This window comes from Chanodichthys erythropterus, chromosome 20, assembly GCF_024489055.1.
Source record: "Chanodichthys erythropterus isolate Z2021 chromosome 20, ASM2448905v1, whole genome shotgun sequence".
NCBI lineage: Eukaryota > Metazoa > Chordata > Actinopteri > Cypriniformes > Xenocyprididae > Chanodichthys > Chanodichthys erythropterus.
Window position 1 is genome coordinate 21,683,566 of NC_090240.1, and position 23,337 is coordinate 21,706,902.

Consider the following 23,337-nt stretch of genomic DNA (forward strand, 5'->3'; position numbering starts at 1 on the left):
AAATTCACTGCCAAAAAAAAAAAAAAATTGTTTTAGTAAAAACATCTTGGTATAGCCGTTTTAGCAGAGGAAATTCAACAATAAACAAATCCCACATTTTAAGTCTATCAGGACATCCATCAATGAGCACAAGAAATGGCAAGAAAACAAAAATCAAGACAGACAAATCATAATCAGAGTCCGGGATTTCTTTTTCTGCTTTAAGGGAAAAGAAAAAAATGGAAAAGGAAATGAACACTCAATGAGGAAAACGGATGGACGATATAGAGGTGGGGGGTGAAAGGGAGAAAACGAGTGGCTTGCACTCTCCTCATGATGTAGAGCTTTTATCTGCCATGGGCATCCGTGAAGGGAAAGCACAGGATGGGTCAGCAGCGGCGTCTCTACGGGCCTGCTGACAGACCTGGGGCAAAATAAAGACCCTGATTAAAGCCGGCCAGCTACGGGCAGAGGGACAGCTGGGGGGGAAGATGTATGGACAGACAAACACACTAACACCAGAGCTAAACATAACCACCACGGCGCCATTAAAGCAGTAGTCAGGTGCTCAGATGGCAAGAAATGTATGCTGACCTCCATGGAAAGGTCCTTAGCAGATCCCGAACCACAAATGGGTTTAAAATGACTCACAAATGACACACTGGTTGGAAAAACAGGTGTAAACATGTTTATTGTTCTTTTCTCCTCATTTCAGTTTAGGTAATGCAGAGAAATGGTTTGTCACAGTCACTAAGGGAGCAGCTGGAATTTTCAAACAAATTAAAAAGGTCAACATTTTCTTTTTTTTTTTTTTTTTTAAATGATTCATCCTTACTGTATTTTCTTTGTTCCCCATAGGAGTTCTCCATTCATACATGAGCCACCAATTCAGGACAGACTCTTGAATCTAGTTGTTTTGAGCTGTAAAAATGCATTTTGTGAGAGTGGAAAAACACTTAAAGGGACAGTTCACCCCAAAAATGAAATGTTCCAAACCTGTATGAATGGAAATCTTTTTAGTCATACCCTGAAAATCAGTGGGGTCAAATGTTTTGAACCTCCACCATTCTTCAAAATATCTAAACATTGTGTTCCACAAAATAAACTAATCATACAGGTTGAGTACATGACTAATGAATAAATGATAACAATTGTTATTTTTGGGTGTACTATCCCTTTAAGCAAAGATTTACATCCATAATTGACTTAATAATGCTACATGACTGTAAATGATACTCTACGAAAATATGATTTATGCAATTATTATGTTATTAAAATATGGTTGAGGAAGACCCTGAAGTATAGAAATTTTGTAATGATGGATTTGTGGTACACTGTCCTCTACTGGCCACCACTTGAAGAACATTATGACATGTATGATGCTTCCTATGCATGTTATGTCACTCTACGTGACCTTGTAAATTGCCCCAGGGGACAAGTAAAGTCTGAAATGAAAAGAAAGGTTTAAAATGATGCCGATACAGAAACAAATTCATAAATAATAGTCATACAAAAGAATAAACACTGTAATCTACAAATAAAATACGTACACCATTAATACTGCACCATATAAAACTAGTGATTATCGAATCATAAAGTCCACATTTATCAAATCACAGCCTCTTAGGGTCTAAGAAACAGGAAATGGTCATGTGTGTCAATTGTCCCTCCACACAGTTCAACTCAAAACGTATGAACTAACAAAACTGTGACCTTATTGCCCAATTTAGGTGTTCTTAATCAGAACAAACACCTTCATTTGGTCATCCGCAAAAGAGTTTCTGGAAGGCAGTCAAGTTAGATTTGCATAAATGTATGTTAATGTTTAACAATATAATATTGCACATTAAAGTTTCACATATGAAATAAAAACGAGAAACCCTTGAACATTCACAGTTGTCTTGGCTTAAAGCTTGAAATCAATGGCAGCCATTGTCACTTTTTTTAAACATACATTTTAAAACCTAAACTATCCAAAAAGTGTCTTTTTTAAGCGAGAATCCCACCATGTTTTCTCAAACAGAACATATAATCTCCAAGATCAGTGTCACTTGCTCCACTTTTGTCCTTTTTCGCAGGTTCTTCACTACAGTCAGAAGCAGACGAACTCCATCATAATGGACTTCCTGCAATAAGGACCCACAGTAAAACAGGGATTGGATTCACTGGATGACACTAAAAATAGTGATATACAAGGGGAAAGCGTGGGGGGCCCACCAGGACAGAACTCAACACTCATTCCACCACCAGGAAAAGGAAACGTGGTCATGGCTGTGATGTCATCCTCTGAAATAGCTCTCCTGTCTGGACGCATGTCAACGTCCTCTGAAGCCATTGTTCATTTTTCATAAGGCATTAGTTCAAGGCATCCAGTGATTTGACATCCCTTTTTAAATGCAGTAGTATGCATATATATTACTGAAGTAAACGACGCATAAAACTGCAGTTGCAGAAATCCACTCCGGAGATTCCCTCAGTCGATATATATCGTTCAGGCAACCTTTGTAAACAGCTTTGGTGACCATTCGCCTATAATGGATACAAAATAGCTTTGGTCCAATAGGGACAGAATGGGATCCAGAACCGTCTCCAGAAAGTAATAGGCTTCAATAGCCAATAATATATGAAAAAGCTGATCGCTCTTCAATGAATCTTTGAGAGCCCATTGGCCAGGAGGAGTTTGAGGGGGATGGTTGAACGAGACACAGTCAGAGGCAGTCTGTGGAGTCCTGAAGAAAGGAAACAGGAGAGTAAACAACATTACAGCACTAACCTTGATCGAACAACCAGAAAAGGTTACTTTGGCAGGTGATGTTTGGGTTGAAAGCAAACCAATCAATCAAAGAACAAAAGCCAGTAGGAGGAGTAAAGAAAAAGAGATGGTCTATGCGGGCGAGTGTTGTTTGTGTTTGGCGGAGGGCGATGGGTGTGTGTCTTCCAGAAGGAGTTTGACGCCCCGAGGTCCCCAAGGAACCCTTCTCCCCTTCTGTCCCCTCTCACTTTCCTGAGAGAATTGTGTTTTTCTATCTGAGGAAAGAGACCTACCCATAGAGAAACATGGCCTGTGCGAGGAACACCTCACCCAAAGACTAACTACAAACACTGGCAAATGGCAGCATAGTGCACACCCCTTGTCCTTTCAAGATACAATGTGTGCATGCACAAATCTTTCTCCTCACATGTTTTCCTTAAGATAAATGTTAGAATTAACCCTTACAAAAGGTCAATACAAGCCAAGGTCTATCGACACCATTTGTGGTGTCATGTTGGAAATAAAGGGCATTTTATGTCCAAATCCACAAGACTTACTTATATGCATTATAGCTTTTATGTGATACACACACATATATATATATATTATATATATATATATATATATATATATATATATATATATATATATATATATTATATATATATATATAAAAAAAATATATAAAAGACTAACCAAGGGCACGGATGAGTTCTCTTTGCAAGGCCCATGTGACAGTGTTGATGAGGCAGGCGGATGTAAGTCCAGCAAAAAGCATATTGTACAGGAAAACAATGTGGAAATTGCCGAGCCAGTTATACCGTCCAAAGTCTCCAAGCAGATCAAACCTTGTAATTCCTACATATAGTGACATGAAAAAAAAGGGGATTATAAATTCAAATTGTAAAACAGCATGAATACATATTGCTGAAATACTGCTAATTACTGCCATCTTGTGGACAGACAAAGATTACAAATTTATCTTGTCATTCATAAAGTTTGACACATGGCCCTAAGTGTCCATGTGTTAAACATTTTCACTAATTTTAATATGCTTTGAACCACCAATAAGAGTGTAGTACTCTCAGCTACATTTAAAGGTGCCCTCGAATGAAAAATTGAATTCATCTTGGCATAGTTAAATAATAAGAGTTCAGTACGTGGAAATGACATTCAGTGAGTCTCAAACTCCATTGTTTCCTCCTTCTTATATAAATCTCATTTGTTTAAAAGACCTCCGAAAAACAGGAAAATCTCAACATAACACCGACTGTTACGTAACAGTCGGGGTGTACGCCCCAATATTTGCCAGCCCAGGTTCCCAACATTATGAAAGGCATTAGACAAGGGCAGCCTGTAACGTCTGGATGTGTGCACAGCTGAATCATCAGACTAGGTAAGCAAGCAAGAACAATAGCGAAAAATGGCAGATGGAGCAATAATAACTGACATGATTCATGATTACATGATATTTTTGGTGATATTTGTAAATTGTCTTTCTAAATGTTTTGTTAGCATGTTGCTAATGTACTGTTAAATGTGGATAAAGTTACCATTGTTTCTTACTGTATTCACGGAGACAAGAGCAGTCGCTGTTTTCATTATTAAACACTTTCAGTCTGTATAATTCATAAACAACTTCATTCTTTATAAATCTCTCCAACAGTGAAGCATTAGCCGTTAGCCACGGAGCACAGCCTCAAATTCATTCAGAATCAAACATAAACAATATAACAGTATACAATACTCACATAATCCGACGCATGCATGACGAACACTTTGTAAATATCTATTTGAGGGCTATACTAGCTGTGTAAACTTTGTTTATGCACTGTTCAAGGCAGGCACGAGCTCCGTGGGCGTGGAGCACGAGAATTAAAGGGCCAGTAGCCCTGAATCGGCTCATTTATAATGATGCCCCAAAAGGCAATGACACCTTTGACTTATATTGCATCCTTTTTTAAAAAGTTCTAGGGCACCTTTAATATTGTTCATTCATAACAATTTAGCAGATTTTTTTCTTTAAAAGTAAAAAAAAAAAGATGCTAGTTGTGTCTTGGCCTACAACAGACCTCAAAATCATGCCGCTATTAAATAAACATTAAATAATGACCAATAATTTTAAAATACTTACCCAATGTGCGAGAGAAAACAGGCAGTGCTGAACTGAGTATTAAAAGAGAAACACAGTTCCCTATAATCTGTGGAGAGACACAAGCAATTCAGTTTGACTATAAAGAGCCACAGCATCTGAATGTGAGGTATCCAGCACTATTCTCACAGCTGTTTCACGATGAGTATGAGAGGTCTCTGTACCTGTGTGAGGGTAGTGTCCTGTGCACGTGGCAGCAAACCGGTGAAGAGTGGAGAGCTGTAGAAGCCGACGACCGAGGAGACCATGAGATACAGGATGATGACCACCTGCACTGCAGCTCCCAGAGAACCAAACATTGAGAACGAGGCAAGCCCCAAGTTAGGGTCCTGCAACAGAGAAAAACAACCTTTGTGAGATGATGATAATAATGAATTATTACTGCAATACTTTTATGATGCTTTGGAACGTTTTTAGTACTCGTTTTGTGGAAGGACAAGATAGCAGTATATGGTTTTAGAAAGAAATGAGGGTGAGTAAAGAATCTTGTAAGAGAAATAGCAAATGTAAATAGGTCATTGTCATGCATCTCACCTCCATCCCTCTAGGCATGGCAGATTCATCGAAGAGCAGTTCCAGCACGTGGAAACAGACCATCAGCACACACACCGCCTGAGAAACACCGTAAATTTGTTTTTAGTACAATGCTATAATCGTAGCCATTATAAGTATTCTGTATTTCATAAGGTTCACTCTTACAGTCAAAGCTAAAAGCATCAGCATGGCCACTGGGTATCCCAGGTTGCGTTGCCATGGAGATACTCTCTTCCGCAACTCTACGTGGAAGAAACAAGAATGAAAAGCAATTCACGATAGTTAAATGATCAATGTATTTAACAGTTTGACAGGCATGTTTGTACCTAAAGCAATGCGTTTGGACTTCACACTCAAAAATTCCTTGTTGATGGCCTCCATGTTTGCACTGATCCAACAGGTGTTGTTACCTAAAACATTAGATAGAGAGAGAGTGTTTATTAGTTTAGGAAACCATGTAAATCCTGGATCATAACGGCAGAAAAACTTCTTTAGACATTAAAAAGAAAGTGAGAGAAAGAAAGAGAAATCTTCATAAGGTGGGGCCACTTCCTTAACAGCAGCCAGTATGCCTTTCTCATATCCTGACACTCACTTTTCAACTTCCTGGACAGAGAGGCCTCTTCAAACACTGTGCAGTTCATCGTTTCTTCCAAGTTCTCCAACAACTAAAAAACGAAGACTCTTAAATTCATATTTCTTTTTAAACATTTACACTATATTTTAAAATTTTACGGTCAGTGAGATTTTTTTTATTTTGCTTGATAGATTAAGCAAGGAAGCATTCAATTAATTAAAAGTGACAGTTAAGACATTTATGATGTTACAAAATATTTCTGTTTCAAATAAATGCTATTCTTTTAAAATTTCTATTCAAAGATTCCTAAAAAAAATGCACCACAGTTTATACAAAAAAAAAAAATTAAGCAGCAACAGCACTGATACAATGTGAAGAAATGTTCCTTGAGAATCAAATCAGCATATTAGAATGATTTCTGAAGGATCATGTGACATTGAAGACTGGTGCCGAAAATTCAGCTTTACATCATAGGAATAAATTACATTTTAAAATATATTAAAATAGAAAACGGTTATTCTAATTATAATATTTCACTATACCTTCAGGGGCCCCTGATTGAAAACTATAGAAACACACCACAAACAAAAAGTCATTGTCCACCTACCCGAGGTTTGACCAATAAGCTCCCAGTGACGCTAAACATGCGTGAAAGCCCAAAGGGTGTGCACACTGTTACAAGACAAAAAAGGAAATGAGATGGAATAAATCTATATATGAGAAGTCAAATGTAATGAAATATAAAACTAAACGTTAAACATCAAATGATTTAAAAACATTTTTTTACAATATTATATAAACTTACACAAAAGCAGCAGAACGCCAAAGAGTGAGATTCCAGAATAGAGATAGGGCAGGTAATATTCCCAGAGGTCTGAAAAGCACAGGGAAAAAAAGCATAATGTCACAAAACCTTTAAATTTATCTTGCTCTTATACAATTTTGGGAGTGTAGCTAGCATTAAAAACTGATCTATTTAATCAAAGATACTGATCAAGTGCAGCACATAGTCTCTAATGTTGCACGGCTGTCCTCACCGTAAAGACTCTCACGGGCGGTGTGGTGATGGAGAAGAGCTGATGCCACCCACACGATGCCCAGCACCAACAGACTGAGGAGGAGCAGCATCACCGCAGTCTCATACACCCGTGCCATAATGCCCTTTCAGAGGAAAGCACACATTTCAGCTGAACATCAAACACAGATCTCAATTCAGATGCTATAAGGATGTGTTCACTGTTAAACTAACTACATCATTTTACCTTTTTGGACCCAGCAAATCCTTCTGATTCAGTAAAAAAGTAGGCGAATGGCATTAGGAAGACCAGAGAGAGGTTTGAGAATAAGAATACTAGGTTCCACAAGCCTGAAATGTAGACACAAGGAGAATGAGTGATTAAATGATTCCCAAATTAAAAAAAGCAAAAACCCAAAATCTACATGATAACACACCAATACATTTGTGTTTACACTACCAACCAAAAAGGGTTCAGGGTTAGTGCTAATAAGAAATGTTTCTTGAGCACCAAAACAGAACATTAGACTGATTTCTGAAGGATCATGTGACACTGAAGACTGGAGTAATGGATGCTGAAAATTCAGCCTTGCCATCACATGAACAAATTACATTTTAAACAATAGTACACATCAACAATATTTAACTATGTATATTAAATATTGTGTGGTCAAAAGAACTACCAGGTAAATAGGTGGAATACAAAGAATACAGTATTCTTACAGACCACTAGGGGGCGACCATGTGCCATACTAACTTCAACTAGCGCTTCATCGAAGTGACATTAAGCTTTTGTTGTTTATTTCTGTTGGTCTGATATTTCCTGGCTAATTCTATTGTGATCACGTAAAATCCTTGCAGCTTATGAGGTGCACGTGCAAACTGAAAATCACAGGGCAAATTAAAATCTGGATTTTAGACTAAATTGTGGCCTTGGATTTACAGCCAGAACATTTCATGCTCTTGGCAGACTCACTGCTATGCCAAACACGTGTTAAAGAGCTGTTAGACTTAATTTGTGCCCCCACACTATTCATTTACAATTTCAGTTCAGATCGGGTGACAAAACACTGCTTGAGAACCTGATGAAGTTGTAATTGATTAGACTGATAACTCTATTGACTCTTTGTTAATCGATATGGTATAGTCACATAAACCACATGTGCAAAGCAAACTTAGTTTTTTATTTGTGCGTGTGTTTTTACCACGGATGAGCGAGCCATTGAGCCACTGCATGTAGTAGCTGTGTGGGAATGTGAGCAGAACTTCATTGGACAGGATAGAGATGGGCAGGAGCAGCACTGCACACACGGCCACTGAGAGTGTGAATGTACACAGCCACAGCCTGCAGAGAGAGGGAAAAAAAAAAAAAAGCAATTCAAAGAAGGGTGAGGAAATGTTTTTGCAGCCATTTACTTTGACATAATGCCAGCTGTGAAGGGAGGTGGATGTTAAACGCCACGGTGGAGACCAAAGAGCAATCTGTCCACTTACAATCATTAAGGGCAAAATAATAAAAAACTAAATAGTAACCAGTAAAGTGTCCTTTACTTAAAGTCAGTGTGAATTGCTGTGCAATGCACCATTTCACTGCCATAATCTGACATTTCTAAATGGAATTAGACAGCTGATTTTATGCATTTGAATTTATTTTTATGAGGAAAAAAAGGGATGTTAAACACCAAAATTGAGCCAGACTGAATTTGAGCTTGCTAAAATAATGCGTAAATAGATTTCTGGCTATTATTGTCCATTATCAAACAGTTGTATGGCCTACAGTAAGAAATTTAATTTTCACGTTATGTTGATACTTTATTAAAGGGTTAGTTCACCCAAAAATGAAAATTCTGTCATTTATTACTCACCCTCATGCCATTCCACACCCGTAAGACCTTCGTTAATCTTCGGAACACAAATTTAGATATTTTAGTTGAAATCCGATGGCTCTGTGAGGCCTGCATAGGGAGTAATGTCACTTCCTCGCTCAAGATCCATAAAGGTACTAAAAACATGTTTAAATCAGTTCATGTGAGTACAGTGGATCGATATTAATATCATAAAGCGACCAGAATATTTTTGGAGCGCCACAAAAAACAAAATAATGACTTATTTAGTGATGGCCGATTTCAAAACATTTCTTCAGGAAGCATCGGATCATAAATGAATCAGTGTATCGAATCTGCTGTTCGGAGCGCCAAAGTCACGTGATTTCAGCCGTTGGCAGTTTGACACGTGATCTGAATCATGATTCGATACGCTGATTCATTTATGCTTCGATGCTTCCTGAAGCATTGTTTTGAAATCGGCCATCACTAAATAAGTCGTTATTTTGTTTTTTTTTGCCGCTCCAAAAATATTCTCGTTGCTTTATAATATTAATATTGAACCACTGTACTCACATGAACTGATTTAAATATGTTTTTAGTAACTTTATGGATCTTGAGAGAGGAAGTGTCATTGCTCCCTATGAAGGCCTCATGGAGCCATTGGATTTCAACTAAAATATCTAAATTTGTGTTCCGAAGATTAACGAAGGTTTTACGGGTGTGAAACATCATGAGGGTAAGTAATAAATGACAGAATTTTCATTTTTGGGTGAACTAACCCTTTAAAACCTGTGCCGGCGGGCTTTAGCATATCACTAAACTATGACCACTCTGAAGCAGGGGAGTCTCAAAAGAAGCCAAGTTATATTTTTCTGTTGACATGAAAAAATTTAAATACATTAAGCAATATAGCAGGTGAATTATGTATTTTATGTATATTACGATGTTATGATTAACTATATGGATTTTTCCAGTCTCCACTGACATTCTAATTTGTTCAAAGCATTTCTAAGGATGCTGGTATTTAGAAGGCAGAGATGGTGAACGGGAACATGGTTTGTGTAACATTAGCAACACATTATTAGCTGTTTGATAATGTATCAAGCAAAAGGCTAATCATATTAATTACCGCTATGTCCATCCTTGTAAAGAGCGATACATAAAGTGCATCACTATTCTCATGTTCAAATATTCCATTTTGGTGTTCAAAGCTGAGTTTTAAGGGATAAAATGACTGACTACATGTGGACTTTAAAAGAAGTAAAAAAATACAAATTTAAGTACTGATTACTTACGCAATTTTGTTGACAGTGGCATCCTCAATGTCATCTGTGGGCAAAAAAGGAAAAGGAAATAAGTGTCTCCACAACACTATCACACTGCAGACATACTGATGACTAGACTCACAATTCAGCCTTGGAAACTAAATTGAACAAAATAAGATCTCAGAATGACCCAGATTCATTATAAAGCTATTCCGTGAAGTAAACACTTTCAAACCATTTTAGCAAAATTTATTTGAAAGAAATTTTGCGAAGCCTTTGTCGTTTGATCGTTTATTATTGCACATGCAGGAAAACAAAACCCATCTGAAGAGTAATTTGTCTCAATAACAAGGGCAGATTGAAAGCATGAGGCAGAAAGTAAAAATAAATCTCAAACTTTCACATGCGAGAAAAGCAAAACATGCCCAGTGTGACAGAGCTGCAGGGTAGATATGTGTGACATTTACAGCCCCAAACCTAATGCAGAACAGGTTTTCTGCACATATCCTTTACAACAACCAATATACAACTGAAAAAACAGCTTCAGCCCGCCACAAATGGTGCACGTTTAGTCTATAAAATGGGCAGAGTTTTAGATGTGGTAAAAATACACAAAAATTGAGCAACAAATCTTGTGCAGTGATTCTGTTTGTGTTCCTAAATTAGAATATGTATCAGAACGGTAATGGTTTGGCTGGAAGTTAAGTACACAACGTCCCGTGTGTCTAACATAGGACATATTCTTCCGTTCCTCTGCACTACTGATCATGTCAACGGCTGCAATGACACAAGAGCTGCTGTGCTCATGGGGACCCAGATTCAAGACCGAACCAATGTTTCTCCTTACACTATCAGCTCTACTCTGACCTATATAATTATTATGAAATTATATCATTTAACAAACTGTAAAGCAATTCTTCAACAGTCTAGCAGTCTGGCTAGAAGTTACATACACAATGTTCTGTGTCTAACACAACACATGTTCTTACTTTCCTCTGCACTATTTTTAAATTTTTGATCATGTAAGCATGTGGTAGACGGACATTTTTAAAGGTTGCAAAGACACCGGAGCAGCTGTGCTCACAGGAACCCAGGTTCATGTTTGAAATGATTTCCCTTGTCTCTCCATACACTTTCCTGTACACGGATATGAGACAACTTTAAAAAGGTATGAAACATTTAAGAGATAAATAAAAATGTGTACAATTTGTTTGAGACCCCAGAAAATCTGTTTCACTGTACCTAGCTGTCTTTGAGCAAGAATGGAAGAATGTAAAAAGCTGATAAATAAATAAATAGGGCTGCCCCCTACTAGTTGATTAATCATTCGTTGACTAGAAGAAGTCACCAAAATTTCATTAGTCGCAGGAAAAAAAACCTTGTGGCGAAGTCACATGGTAGTTCGCCTACCATTCATCGACCTCAAATATGATATCATTTAAAGGTGCCTAAGAATGCTTTTTCAAAAGATGTAATATAAGTCTAAGGTGTCTCCTGAATGTGTCTGTGAAGGTTCAGCTCAAAATACCCCATAGATTTTTTTTAATAATTTTTTTTAACTGCCTATTTTGGGGCATCATTAACTATACACTGATTTTGGCAGCGCGCCGCCCCTTTAAATGGCCTGCTCCCTGCCACACGAGCTCTCGACTATATTACAGCGCATTTACAAAGTTCACACAGCTAATATAACCCTCAAATGGATCTTTACAAGATGTTCATCATGCATGCTGTATGCATGCTTCGAATTATGTGAGTAAAGTATTTATTTTGATGTTTACGTTTGATTCGCTATGAGTTTGAGGCTGTGCTCTGTGGCTAACGGCTAATGCTACACTGTTGGAGAGATTTATAAAGAATGAAGTTGTGTTTATGAATTATACAGACTGCAAGTTTTTAATAATGAAAATAGCGACGGCTCTTGTCTCCGTGAATACAGTAATAAACGATGGTAACTTTAACCTCATTTAACAGTACATTAGCAACATGCTAATGAAACATTTAGAAAGACAATTTACAAATATCACTAAAAATATCATGTTATCATGGATCATGTCAGTTATTATTGCTCCATTTTTCGCTGTTGTTCTTGCTTGCTTACCTTGTCTGTGCACAGATCCAGCCGTTAATACTGCCTTTCCTTGTCTGATGCCTTAAACATGGGCTGGCATATATGCAAATATTGGGGTCATACATATTAATGATCCCGACTGTTACATAACGGTAGGTGTTGGAGCGTGTCACAAAAATGAACCCAAATTAGCGTATAGGCTACTTGCCTCACAGATATGAGAGAAAAATCTATAACATCTGTAACATCTATAGAAAGCTTGAAATGTCTACTTTTAAAATCGAAATCAATTCAAATCGAACATAAATACTCTCTGCTGATGTAATCCATATGAAAGGAGCATTTCTCTCTATAGACGTGAGTCAACATCATCTTGGCAGCCGACACGGACTCAAAAAAACACTAGTTTATTGATAAATAATTAAAATGTCTCCTTGCTATTTTGTTCGTGACACATTCATTATTATTTTTGCCGGTGCTTTGCAGCAAGCTTTATGTGTGCACTAAAACGTTCATTATGGTTTAGTATTCTCCTCAGTATATATTTATTAAGTAATTAAATTAATATATATGTGCGATTAGTTGACTAACGACTTAAATGAAGACTATAGTAACACAAGAATGCATCCTGAATGTGCGGCTCCTAACAATTCTTCAACAGTCAAAACAAGCCTGATGCATTTTAAACATGTCAAGTATGAGAAAACAATTCCTCAGATTTTCCACTGAGAGCAAGTATAGCAGAACAGGGAGAAAGCAGAGAGTTCAATTAAAGGGGTGTACACCAAAACATGAGGTAGCATTCTCTTACGAAACCTCAAGCAGTGCTTGGGCAGGGGGCCTATGTTTATCTCATGGGAACATTCCTCATTCACACTGCTGCCCTCCCTCAATGTTACATAACTGCTGTCAACAGCAATCAGAAACTTTGACTCTTCCATTCTGAAGATTTTATTTTTCGCAGCTAAAGAACACCAAAACCATTCATCAAGTAACAGAGGAAATACGGTGATACTTCACTATCTTAGCATGATTAGGTGCCAAACAAAGAATTTTTGGCAATTGCAGGGGCATGACCATGTCAGGTCGCGCTGACCAACAAATAATCAGTGAGTAGAAGTGTTGTTCAGCTCACAAAGCAGCTGCAGTAAATCACAGGTGTGATTTGAAGGACTGTAATAAATGAAACCAAACAACTGCTGAGGGTCACCGGGGCTGGTCACATTAAACTTACCAGTGACGAACTCAGCATTCTTCTTGAAGTGAGTGAGAATGAAGTGTGACAAGATGTACAGGCAAATGAAAAGCAGCACGCAAATCTAAAGCAGAGAAAAGGGAAAAAAATAAAAATCAGTGCAATTGGAAAACATGAAATGATTTACATTTACAAATACACTGCAGCTTGAACATTTAACATCAGAAGGAAAAAGGCCTGAAGCTGGAGCATAACTGAAGTGCCAGGTTTCAAGCTAAATTTATTCCAAATGAAAATTGTATTTTCTTCTTGTATAAGCTCACATAAAGCTAGTCCTTTTAGGAACATCCTTGGTCTGCACCCAATTTCATTATATGTAAGAAAGCAGTGTGAACATTCTTCAAAACTTGTCCTTTTATGTTCCACAGAATAATCACAATCTTTCTTAGAAGACTGGGTATAAATGCCACTTTGCAGAGTATCAGAGATGACATACATTCTCACAGAAGTCTGCAGTATGAGTCATGCAGTTAGCATGAGCAACATAGTCGTGAACAGGCAGCTACAAGACATGCTTTGCAAATTCGCTGCTTAGATGTGTTGCCAATTTAGGTTATCAAGAACACGTTAGACAGAGAGCCTGTAACAGAGCAGAGGTCATGAAACACACTCCAACACAGCACTTTTATCACTGATACACGCCGCTGTGCGCGGTCCAGTCTGCCTTTATGGCTCTGTGATATAAGAGCTTCTAATCAAGGACATTTGGTTCTTAATGATAACAAACAGATCAGTGACAAGACAGGACCGGTCAAAGATGTTATAGGAATATATTTTATATTATTGATAAAAGATAATGGGAAGAAAGGGGTATAGCAGTGATAAACAACTGCATTCTGTGTCCTAGAATGTAAAAACAATAGAAAGAGAATCAATAAGTAGAGTGTCTTAAAAGCCAGCTGTCCCTTTTCTTAGCAATCTGAATTCTTAATTAATGAACACCCACAATACAGACTTGAGAATGAAGGTAACAGCACCAGATGGAGGATGAAGATTACAGCTCAAATGCAAATGAAGAGTTAAACCAGTAATAACTGGGATTAGATGGAGGTATTACAGTAAAAATTTACTGTCAAATTTACATTTAGAGATTTATCACAAGATCTTAATAGTTGGTCATATTTATATTGTATATTACTTACACACACATTTAATATAATATAATATAATATAATATAATATAATATAATATAATATAATATAATATAATATAATATAATATAATATAATATAATATAATATAATATATAATATAATATAATATAATATAATATAATATATAATATAATATAATATAATATAATATAATATTTTATATATATATACACATATAAAAAAATAGTAGTGCTGCAATATAAAATCTCAAAACAAAATGTCTCAAGACAATTATGATGGACTTTGTTTGGGTCGATCGAAATTAACTTGCATTCAAATTAGTCTAATTTAAAGGTGCTAAAGAGGATGTTTTGTTTTATACATTTTTGCAATATTACTTGAAACTGTCTTTACTAACTGATAAAAGACTTTATTAGGTGCACTGAAAGGAATAATATTAATATACATCATCTGTGCACGAGGTAGGGCCTTAAAAAGATCAGCCAATCGTTTACGGATCATCGCCTAAACAATTGGCCCTCTGACTTGTCAATCATTGCCGTGACGTTCCTTGTGAGAGACATGTGCGGCTGCACGCTCCAGTAACTTTCCACACTCCACAGGCACCGCATGCAATGTTTTTGTCAGGAGACAGGAGTAACAACTGCAGATTATGAGTTACCTGCGGTGAGTCCGACATAATGAATCCACTAACACGACACAGCGAATGCCGGTGGTAAATACTCGTGTTCCAATACTCGTGCACGAGTATTGGGAGGCGTTCCCTAACAACTTAAAAAAAAGTTTCAAAAACTCACTAACAGTCTTTGGTTTCTCAGTCGACGAAAAGATCCTCTTTAGCACCTTTAACATTTACTTTTCAAAATAAAACTCCTACAAGGCCACAATCTATAAAATCTGATAAACACATTCCCCATAACCTGTTGGAATCAAATCGCTGGGATCTCTTTTGGCGCTATTTTAACATGGAGGAAGGGCAATGCATGATTCTTCCTATAGTCATCCTGCAGGAGAGCTGCAGTGGGATCTGTCCACATGACAATAGCCTTCTATTTCCATGATTAAACCTCTAACCTAATTATATAAGATCCTCATGTGGAGACCAATAATTTTGAGAAGTGAAAAAAAAAGACACAGATTATACCTAAGGGATATTGAGTGAACTAAAGAAAAACAATTCTAAAGCACCATATGTCCCATAAAAGAGAGGAAGAATGACAGTAAGAGGAAGAAGGATAAGGGAGGGGACAGGACAGGAAGCTTGGATTTTGTCTTCAAAGTGCCAACAGCAGAAGAAAACAATGAATCTTCAGGATACATCTCTCGGTTCTCAGTCATCTGTGCTCAGCATTTGAATAGTTTGTTTAAGACAGCATGCAATGAACCAGAGTTCAAACAGTTGAATATAACATGATAATACATGTCTGGTGTCATTGTATTACCAGTCAAAGAAGTTTTGAAAAATACCCCAGGGTTTTTTGTCTACACATTAGAAGCCAATGTGGTCCAGAACAACATTGGCTTCAACGGACTTTCACTGAAAGAAAAAGAAAAAAAAGCAGTTCTTAAAAATATTTTCTTTTGTGTTCCACAAAAGAAGAGAAAAAAAACTTGACGTGGGTGCGGTACGTCATAGGGCGAGTAAATGACGACAGAAATATCATTGTTTGGAGCACTATCCCTTTAAATCCTTTCAAACAACCACAAGGGTGGACAATGACAATATTTACAATTCCCTGTAATACCCTGTCTGTTGTAGGTCATTAATCAGAAAGAAACTTAATCTTCTATTTCACTCACTCTGTGGGCAATGGTGAGCATGATTTCAAACTTCTTCATCTATTTGGGTCTATGGTATTGAGACAGGCCATATAATGTGAGTGTAACCGTAATAACCACCAGCAACCAGGTCATCTATACTGTATCTGCTGACCAATTTGGCAGGGCTGGTTAAACATATGAGCTCCAACTTTCTGAATCTTAGGACTCATTCAGCTGCTCTGGGTAATCCACACTGCACAACAATACGAGACCTGGAACGAAGCCCAAGTTATTTCTTGAAGTGAAACAGCCTATTTAGTAAAACAGTCAGCTAGAGCGACCGTGAACTGACACAATGAGAAAACAAAACTTGTGGTGTGCTGGGACAGATTAGCAGAAGGACAGACGTAGGACAAAAATACTAATAACTTGATTTAATCCGGGCTATTAATGATAATTAGACCAGTGTCAGAAACTTTATGCTTTTTTAAAATGTTATTTGGCCCCTAAAATTGAGGCTTTTTATTACATTTATGATATACAAACAACACAGTATGTTTTTCATTCATGACAAGCACATCATAAATCAAGTGATTTATGCCAAATTACATACATTTTCAATCTGAACAATTGTAACTTCAATTTAATATAAAATACAAAATCAGTTGAATATAAATGCACAATATATCATAACATATGATGCAGGTCACTACAGTGTATTCAGAGGTACTAAACTCATTACTAGATAAAATTAGTATAGAACATTAAGAAATAATCAAATTGTAAAGACTCAAGTTTGTTTTCATGAGGAACAAATAATACAAGTCCAATCATAAAGAAGATCCCTTCTTAGTAGACGTAAATACAAAACCCTCTATTGTTGAAGGCCGGGTGACATGTTCAGATATGCACTTTAATAAAGTGTATTACACACACACTGCATTCCTTGCACATCTACAGAGTGGGAACCGTGCCAAATCAGCTACTCCCTCTAACAGGTTGTCCCTCTTGAAGATCAACCAAGTACAAAACTGTGACATTGTCATAAATATTGTTGCTTTACAAGTGGGAACAATACTTGAGTTCAACCCAAGAATCTATCTAGAATTTTTCCCAAGAATTTATCAGACATATTAAAACATCTGAATACATTCTCAGTTTAATTTAGCTGTTTATTTAAATTATATTAATATTTTTAATTTTATTTAGGTGGTAACAATTAATTGTTTGATGTAAGTGTAAATATTTCAAAATACCCAAAGAATCCTTAAAAAAGTATCACAGTTTCCACAAAATAATAATAATAAATATTATAATATAATAAAGATATTTAAGTATTTTAAAATAGTAAACATTCATTTTAAATTCTAAAGATAATTCATAATATTAGTTTAATTTTGCTGTATTTTTGATAAAATAAAACCAGACAAACAAGAAAAATCCCGCACATTCTCAACTTGCAAAACCGTAAAAATAAGGTATTTTTTAAAATAACGTTTTTTTTTACGGTTTTGCATGTTGATAGTGTGCGGGATTTTCCTTGTTTTTACATATTTTGATTACACTAGTCTTCTTTCCTACGCACCTACAGGTGTGTGACGCTAATTGATCATCGATAAAATAAATCCAGCCTTGATGAGCATAATAAACTTTTCAAAATATTTATATAAATCAGTGGTTCTCTTCAAACTGGTATCACTTCAAGATCCAGATTTTAGATTGGGCATCAAAAGGTGACCCAACACAGGACCAAAACTGATATTCACACAAAAGTAAGAAAAATAAATAATTAGTATTACAATGAACTATATAGCATGGAAATCTAATGAAGAAGAAAACCATTTCATGAATGTAATGCAAAAAAAAAAATGCAGAAGTGATAAAGAGAAGAAGAATCAGATATTCTATTGGTATTAGTCATATTACTAAATGACAGCCTGACTGTAGGCACAATCTTTGACGTCAACAACAAAAGATATGCAAAGTATTTTCTCCACCCTTTTTGAAAGCTGAATTGATATTTTGCTACCTTAATAATGAACAACTATGATTAGTTGCATTTTAGTATTTCTAATATTACATTTGACATTGTTTTTCCCTGTAGTCCATGATCCTATCAGACCAGATCAGAGATGCATTTTTGGGTCAAGACCCACCAGCTACAAAAAAAAAAAAAAAAAAAAAAAAAAAACTGATTTAAATTATAAATCCGAGATAAACATCAGAGACCAAGGGATCAATAACCATGACAGCATGAGCCCACTGGTGCCCAAGGCCTGGTGCAGGACAATAGTCTGATTTACATTATCTAGTGTGATCCATCTGTGCATTTCACTGAGAGGGGCATTTCTCATTTTCTAGGAGGATTACAGCAGCTTTGCATTACAGACAAAACAAAACAGAAGTGTGTATAAATAAAAGTGAATGCCCTTAAAATGTCTGAAAACAGACTTTAAAGAGCAGCTTTTGTTTGCATAGAGAAAAAAAAAAGGAAGAAGTCTATAATGTCTACAACAGCTCCACCAAGATTATAACTGTAATTCTGAACTTGTGTTACATTGTCCTTGTGAATGCTAGATTTAATATATGAGGTCAGTTTTTGTAGCTAGTGAATTACACAGATGAGTGGTTTAAGAATATCCACCAAACCAATTACTCTGAAATGCTGAGTGAGTGAAGGAGTAAAGGTTAACCCCAAGTGTCTTGCTGTAAGGTCCTTGAGGTCTGAAGTTCAGTTATAATTGTACTTTATTAGGTATTGACAAAGACATTTTCATACACGAGGATCCCAAAAGCTCAGCTTTTCTCCAAAATGAGCTCCGGACCCCACAAAGCGGAGCAGTCTCGTCTTGTGCCATTTCAGAGCGTTACATTTTACAACGAGCAGCTGCGCTTCATGTTGTTCGCACAAAGCAAGAAAAATAATCCCTGTTTGTGTACACATTACTCTACTTTCTAATTAAATGTCTAAGCAAAGATAACTCTTGCACACTCCAAACAGTCAAATCAGTGAAATCAAACACTATTTATGAAAGAACATTAAAGTTCTCGTGCACGGTTCACGAGATAACGTCACACAATCATCTAAATCAATCAATTATTATTGAATTCCATTAGGACAAACACAAGGGCACATTCAGATTTTAACACTGCAAACGATACTTCTTAATACTATGTAAACAAAAGCAGCAAAGAGAAGGAAACTTACAATGGTTTCTCGGACTCGGTCGTGGAATAGTTGCTCTCTAACCGTCACGTCTTCTGTTTCCATGCTTTGAAAACATGTCTTGGCGTGTGCTCGGTTATAATTTGTAAAAAATTTGAGTCTCCGATAAAATAATAGCTTACGTGGAAACTTGTCTCGAACAAACGCTTTCCACCTCTAAACGTATTGCAGTTGCTCCTTCTGAATTCACTAAGTCAGCGAACTACTCTCCTGTTTTATTTCAGTGAGGTAATATGATAGATGCTTCTCAAATTATTATTCACCAGCTAACAAGCAAATTCTAAACACCATTGAACTCATCGAGTCAGCGTGTTCACTGATGCTCCTCAAATGAATTTCAGTCTCTCTCAAACTCCATCTACTGGAGGGGGCTGGGCTGTGGGAGGGGAAAGAGGCGGGTTTAAAGGGTTAACTAGTTCACCCAAGATGAAATTTCTGTCTTTAATTACTCAGCCTCATGTCGTTCCAAACCCGTAAGACCTTCGTTCATCTTCAGAACACAAATTAAGATATTTTTTTGATGAAATCCGTGAGGTTTTTTTTTAATCTCCCATAGAAAGCAACGAAATTACCACATTCACGGTCCAGAAAAGTAGTAAAGACATCGTTAAAATAGTCAACGGGACTACAGTGGTTGGGTTTAACCTTAAAGGGCTAGTCCACTTTTAAATAAACTTTTCCTGATCATTTACTCACCCCCATGTCATCCAAGATGTTCATATCTTTCTTTCGTCAGTCGAAAAGAAATTAAGGTTTTTGAGGAAAACATTCCAGGATTTTTCTCCATTGTGGATTTCAATGGCTACCAACAGGTTGAAGGTCCAAATTGTAGTTTTAGTGCAGCTTCAAAGGGCTTAAACGATACCAGACGAGGAATAAGGGTCTTATCTAGCGAAATGATCGGTCATTTTCGAAAAAAAATACAACCGTTTATGCTTTATAAACAAAATATCGCCTTGAACGTACTTTCCGTTTCCGCATTCTTCAAAAAGCTTATGCTGAATGTTCTACTTCTTCTCTATTCTATTTATGGAAAAAACTGAACTGGCGCCACATTCGTTCCGTAATCCACTATATATGGAGAAAAATCCTGGAATGTTTTCCTCAAAAACCTTAATTTCTTTTCGACTGACGAAAGAAAGACATGAACATCTTGGATGACATGGGGGTGAGTAAATGATCAGGAAAAGTTTATTTAAAAGTGAACTAATCCTTTAATGTTATGAAGCGACGAGAATAGCAAAACAAAAATAACGACTTTATTCAACTATTTCCTCTCTCCACACATGCGTTGTGGTGCTCATGGAAATGCTGCATTGTGTCAATTGCATATGAGACTGACAGGGTAGAGAAGAAATTGTTGAATAAAGTAACATGCATTACAAGCAAGTATTTCTGTTTTGTTTTTGCGCACAAAAATAATAATAATTACTTACATTTATATAGCACTTTTCTGGGTACTCAAAGCACTTTATATATGGAAGAGGGAATCTCCTCAACCACCACCAATGTCAAAGAGTGTAGAACCCAAGAGGCGAAACTCTGATGCACTTTGGTAGTGCGGCAGCCATTTTGGGGTGAAAATGCCAACTGGACAATAGAATCCTTCACATCTTATGCACCCAAAATCAGCGAATCTCTCAGCCAAATCAGAAATGCAATAGAAAATTTCTCAAATTCAGTAAATTTTATGACACCTACAGTAAATGTTGTATTGTCTTAACCTATGTATGTTTTATGTGATCAGTTGTGGAATCCAACCATTCAACCATCTAAGCTAACATAGTTAGCCTACTTTATTGAGTATTTCTATTTTATGCAACTTTACATTACTATTAATAATAAATTAATAACTAATAAAATTAAGATCATCATGTTTGTAGCGTGATCCAGGGGATTAAAACGTACAGTATATAGACAGACCTAGTGGAGTAATATAGTAATAGTAAATTACTCTACTAGGTCTGAAATACGTTTTAAGCCCCTGGATCATGCTACAAACATAATGATCTTATAGAACATGATGCATTGCTGTGTCTGTTATCCCATAATTGCCACTTTTGGACACTTTTTTGCTGTTTTTTTTGTTTACATAGTCTGGCTCTAAGGGACATTAATATAAGACAACACTGCAAAAACAGTTTCTGTCAAGCTGTTATATTCTGTTATATATTTATTGTCCAACATTCCCAATTTTTCTGATGCACGTCCTTAATTTAAAGGTGCCCTAGATTCAAAAATTGAATTTATCTTGGCATAGTTAAATAACAAGAGTTCAGTACATGGAAATGACATACAGTGAGTCTCAAACTCCATTGTTCCTTCTTCTTATATAAATCTCGTTTGTTTAAAAGACCTCCGAAGAACACTCGGATCCCAACATAACACTGACTGTTACGTAACAGTGTACGCCCCCAATATTTGCATATGCCAGCCCATGTTCCCAACATTATGAAAGGCACAAGGGCACAACGAATCATCAGCTGTGCACAGCTGAATCATCAGACTAGGTAAGCAAGCAAGGACAATAGCGAAAAATGGCAGATGGAGCAATAATAACTGACATGATTCATGATATCATGATATTTTTAGTGATATTTGTAAATTGTCTTTCTAAATGTTTTGTTAGCATGTTGCTAATGTACTGTTAAATGTGGTTAAAGTTACCATCGTTTCTTACTGTATTCACGGAGACAAGACTGTCGTTATTTTCCTTTTTAAACACTTGCAGTCTGTATAATTCATAAACACAACTTCATTCTTTACAAATCTCTCCAACAGCATTAGCCGTTAGCCACGGAGCACCATCAAACTCATTCAGAATCAAATGTAAACATAAAAATAAACACTGTACTTACGCGATTAGACATGCTGCATGACGAACACTTTGTAAAGATCCATTTTGAGGGTTATATTAGCTGTTTGAACTTTTTTATGTTGTTTAAGGCAAGCGCGAGCTCTTGGGGCGTGGAGCACCAGATTTTAAGGGCCACACACCCTGAATCGGCTAATTTCTAATTATGCCCCAAAATAGGCAGTTAAAAAAATGAATTAAAAAAAATCTATGGGGTATTTTGAGCTGAAACTTCACAGACACATTCAGGGGACACCTTAGACTTATATTACATCTTTTAAAAAAAGTTGTAGGGCACCTTTAAATTCATATGCTGGTATTAATTCAGTGTTTGTAATGCTAAAACTTGAACTTCAAAGAATTTTAATCCAAACTGACTGGAAAGTTTTGTGAAAAAAGTGGAAGACTTAAACACAAAGTCTGTAAAATAAACTGTTAAAAGGATTTGATTATCACTAGTTATAGTATTTTATTATGTGTTGTCATCATTCAGGTTGTATTTCAGCTTTAATGTACATTTTTTTAACAAAGCAGCTGATATTGCCATAGACTGCCGCGTCGTTTTCATCCCAAAATGGCGGAAACGCAGGGCTGCTGCTGGGCGCTGGTGTTGTAATGGAACGTTCTATTGAGTTTCACTTCTTGTCAGTGTATATTCTTTGCCAATGTGCAGCAGCACCTGGATGATCAGACGGCAGCCATATTGCGCCAGAATGCCCACCACACACCAGCTCATTGGTAAAGAGCAGACAGAGTGATGAAGCCAGTCAATATATGGGGATGATTAGGAGGCCATGATGGACAGAGGCTAATGGGCAAATTTGGCCCGGATGCCGGGGTTACACCCCTACTTTGTTTGAAAGACATCCTGGGATTTTTAATGACCACAGAGAGTCAGGACCTCGGTTTAACATCTCATCCGAAGGACGGTGCTTTTTTGACTGTATAGTGTCC

General features: G+C 36.7%; 1 protein-coding gene across 2 annotated transcripts; it reads right to left on the reverse strand.

Annotated features, from left to right (window-relative positions):
* Positions 1 to 276: 276 nt before the first annotated feature.
* On the reverse strand, positions 277 to 19,842 carry lmbr1l (limb development membrane protein 1-like). Of its 2 annotated transcripts, none has more exons than XM_067371873.1 (16): positions 19,512 to 19,842; positions 13,406 to 13,490; positions 10,131 to 10,164; positions 8,215 to 8,354; positions 7,257 to 7,360; positions 7,032 to 7,155; positions 6,800 to 6,868; positions 6,602 to 6,666; positions 6,013 to 6,085; positions 5,744 to 5,827; positions 5,583 to 5,659; positions 5,418 to 5,495; positions 5,048 to 5,212; positions 4,866 to 4,932; positions 3,428 to 3,589; positions 277 to 403 (listed from the first exon to the last, which is right to left on the reverse strand). In XM_067371873.1, exons 1-16 carry the CDS (start codon positions 19,572 to 19,574, stop codon positions 384 to 386), a joined length of 1,410 nt encoding a protein of 469 aa, XP_067227974.1. In that variant the 5' UTR covers positions 19,575 to 19,842; the 3' UTR covers positions 277 to 383. The 2 variants fall into 2 exon arrangements, with proteins under 2 accessions (XP_067227974.1, XP_067227973.1); XM_067371872.1 differs by lacking the exon at positions 277 to 403 and adding an exon at positions 472 to 2,708.
* Between the last annotated feature and the right edge of the window lie 3,495 nt (positions 19,843 to 23,337).

Bases quoted from the DNA above. Each gene is read 5' to 3' on its own strand.
- lmbr1l (XM_067371872.1), bottom strand. From the start codon at position 19,574: ATGGAAACAGAAGACGTGACGGTTAGAGAGCAACTATTCCACGACCGA. The intron at 10,165-13,405 runs GTAAGTTTAATG...TTTTGCCCACAG, and splicing joins GAATGCTGAGTTCGTCACTG to ATGACATTGAGGATGCCACT. The intron at 8,355-10,130 runs GTAAGTAATCAG...CTCTCTCTGCAG, and splicing joins GCCACTGTCAACAAAATTGC to GCTGTGGCTGTGTACATTCA.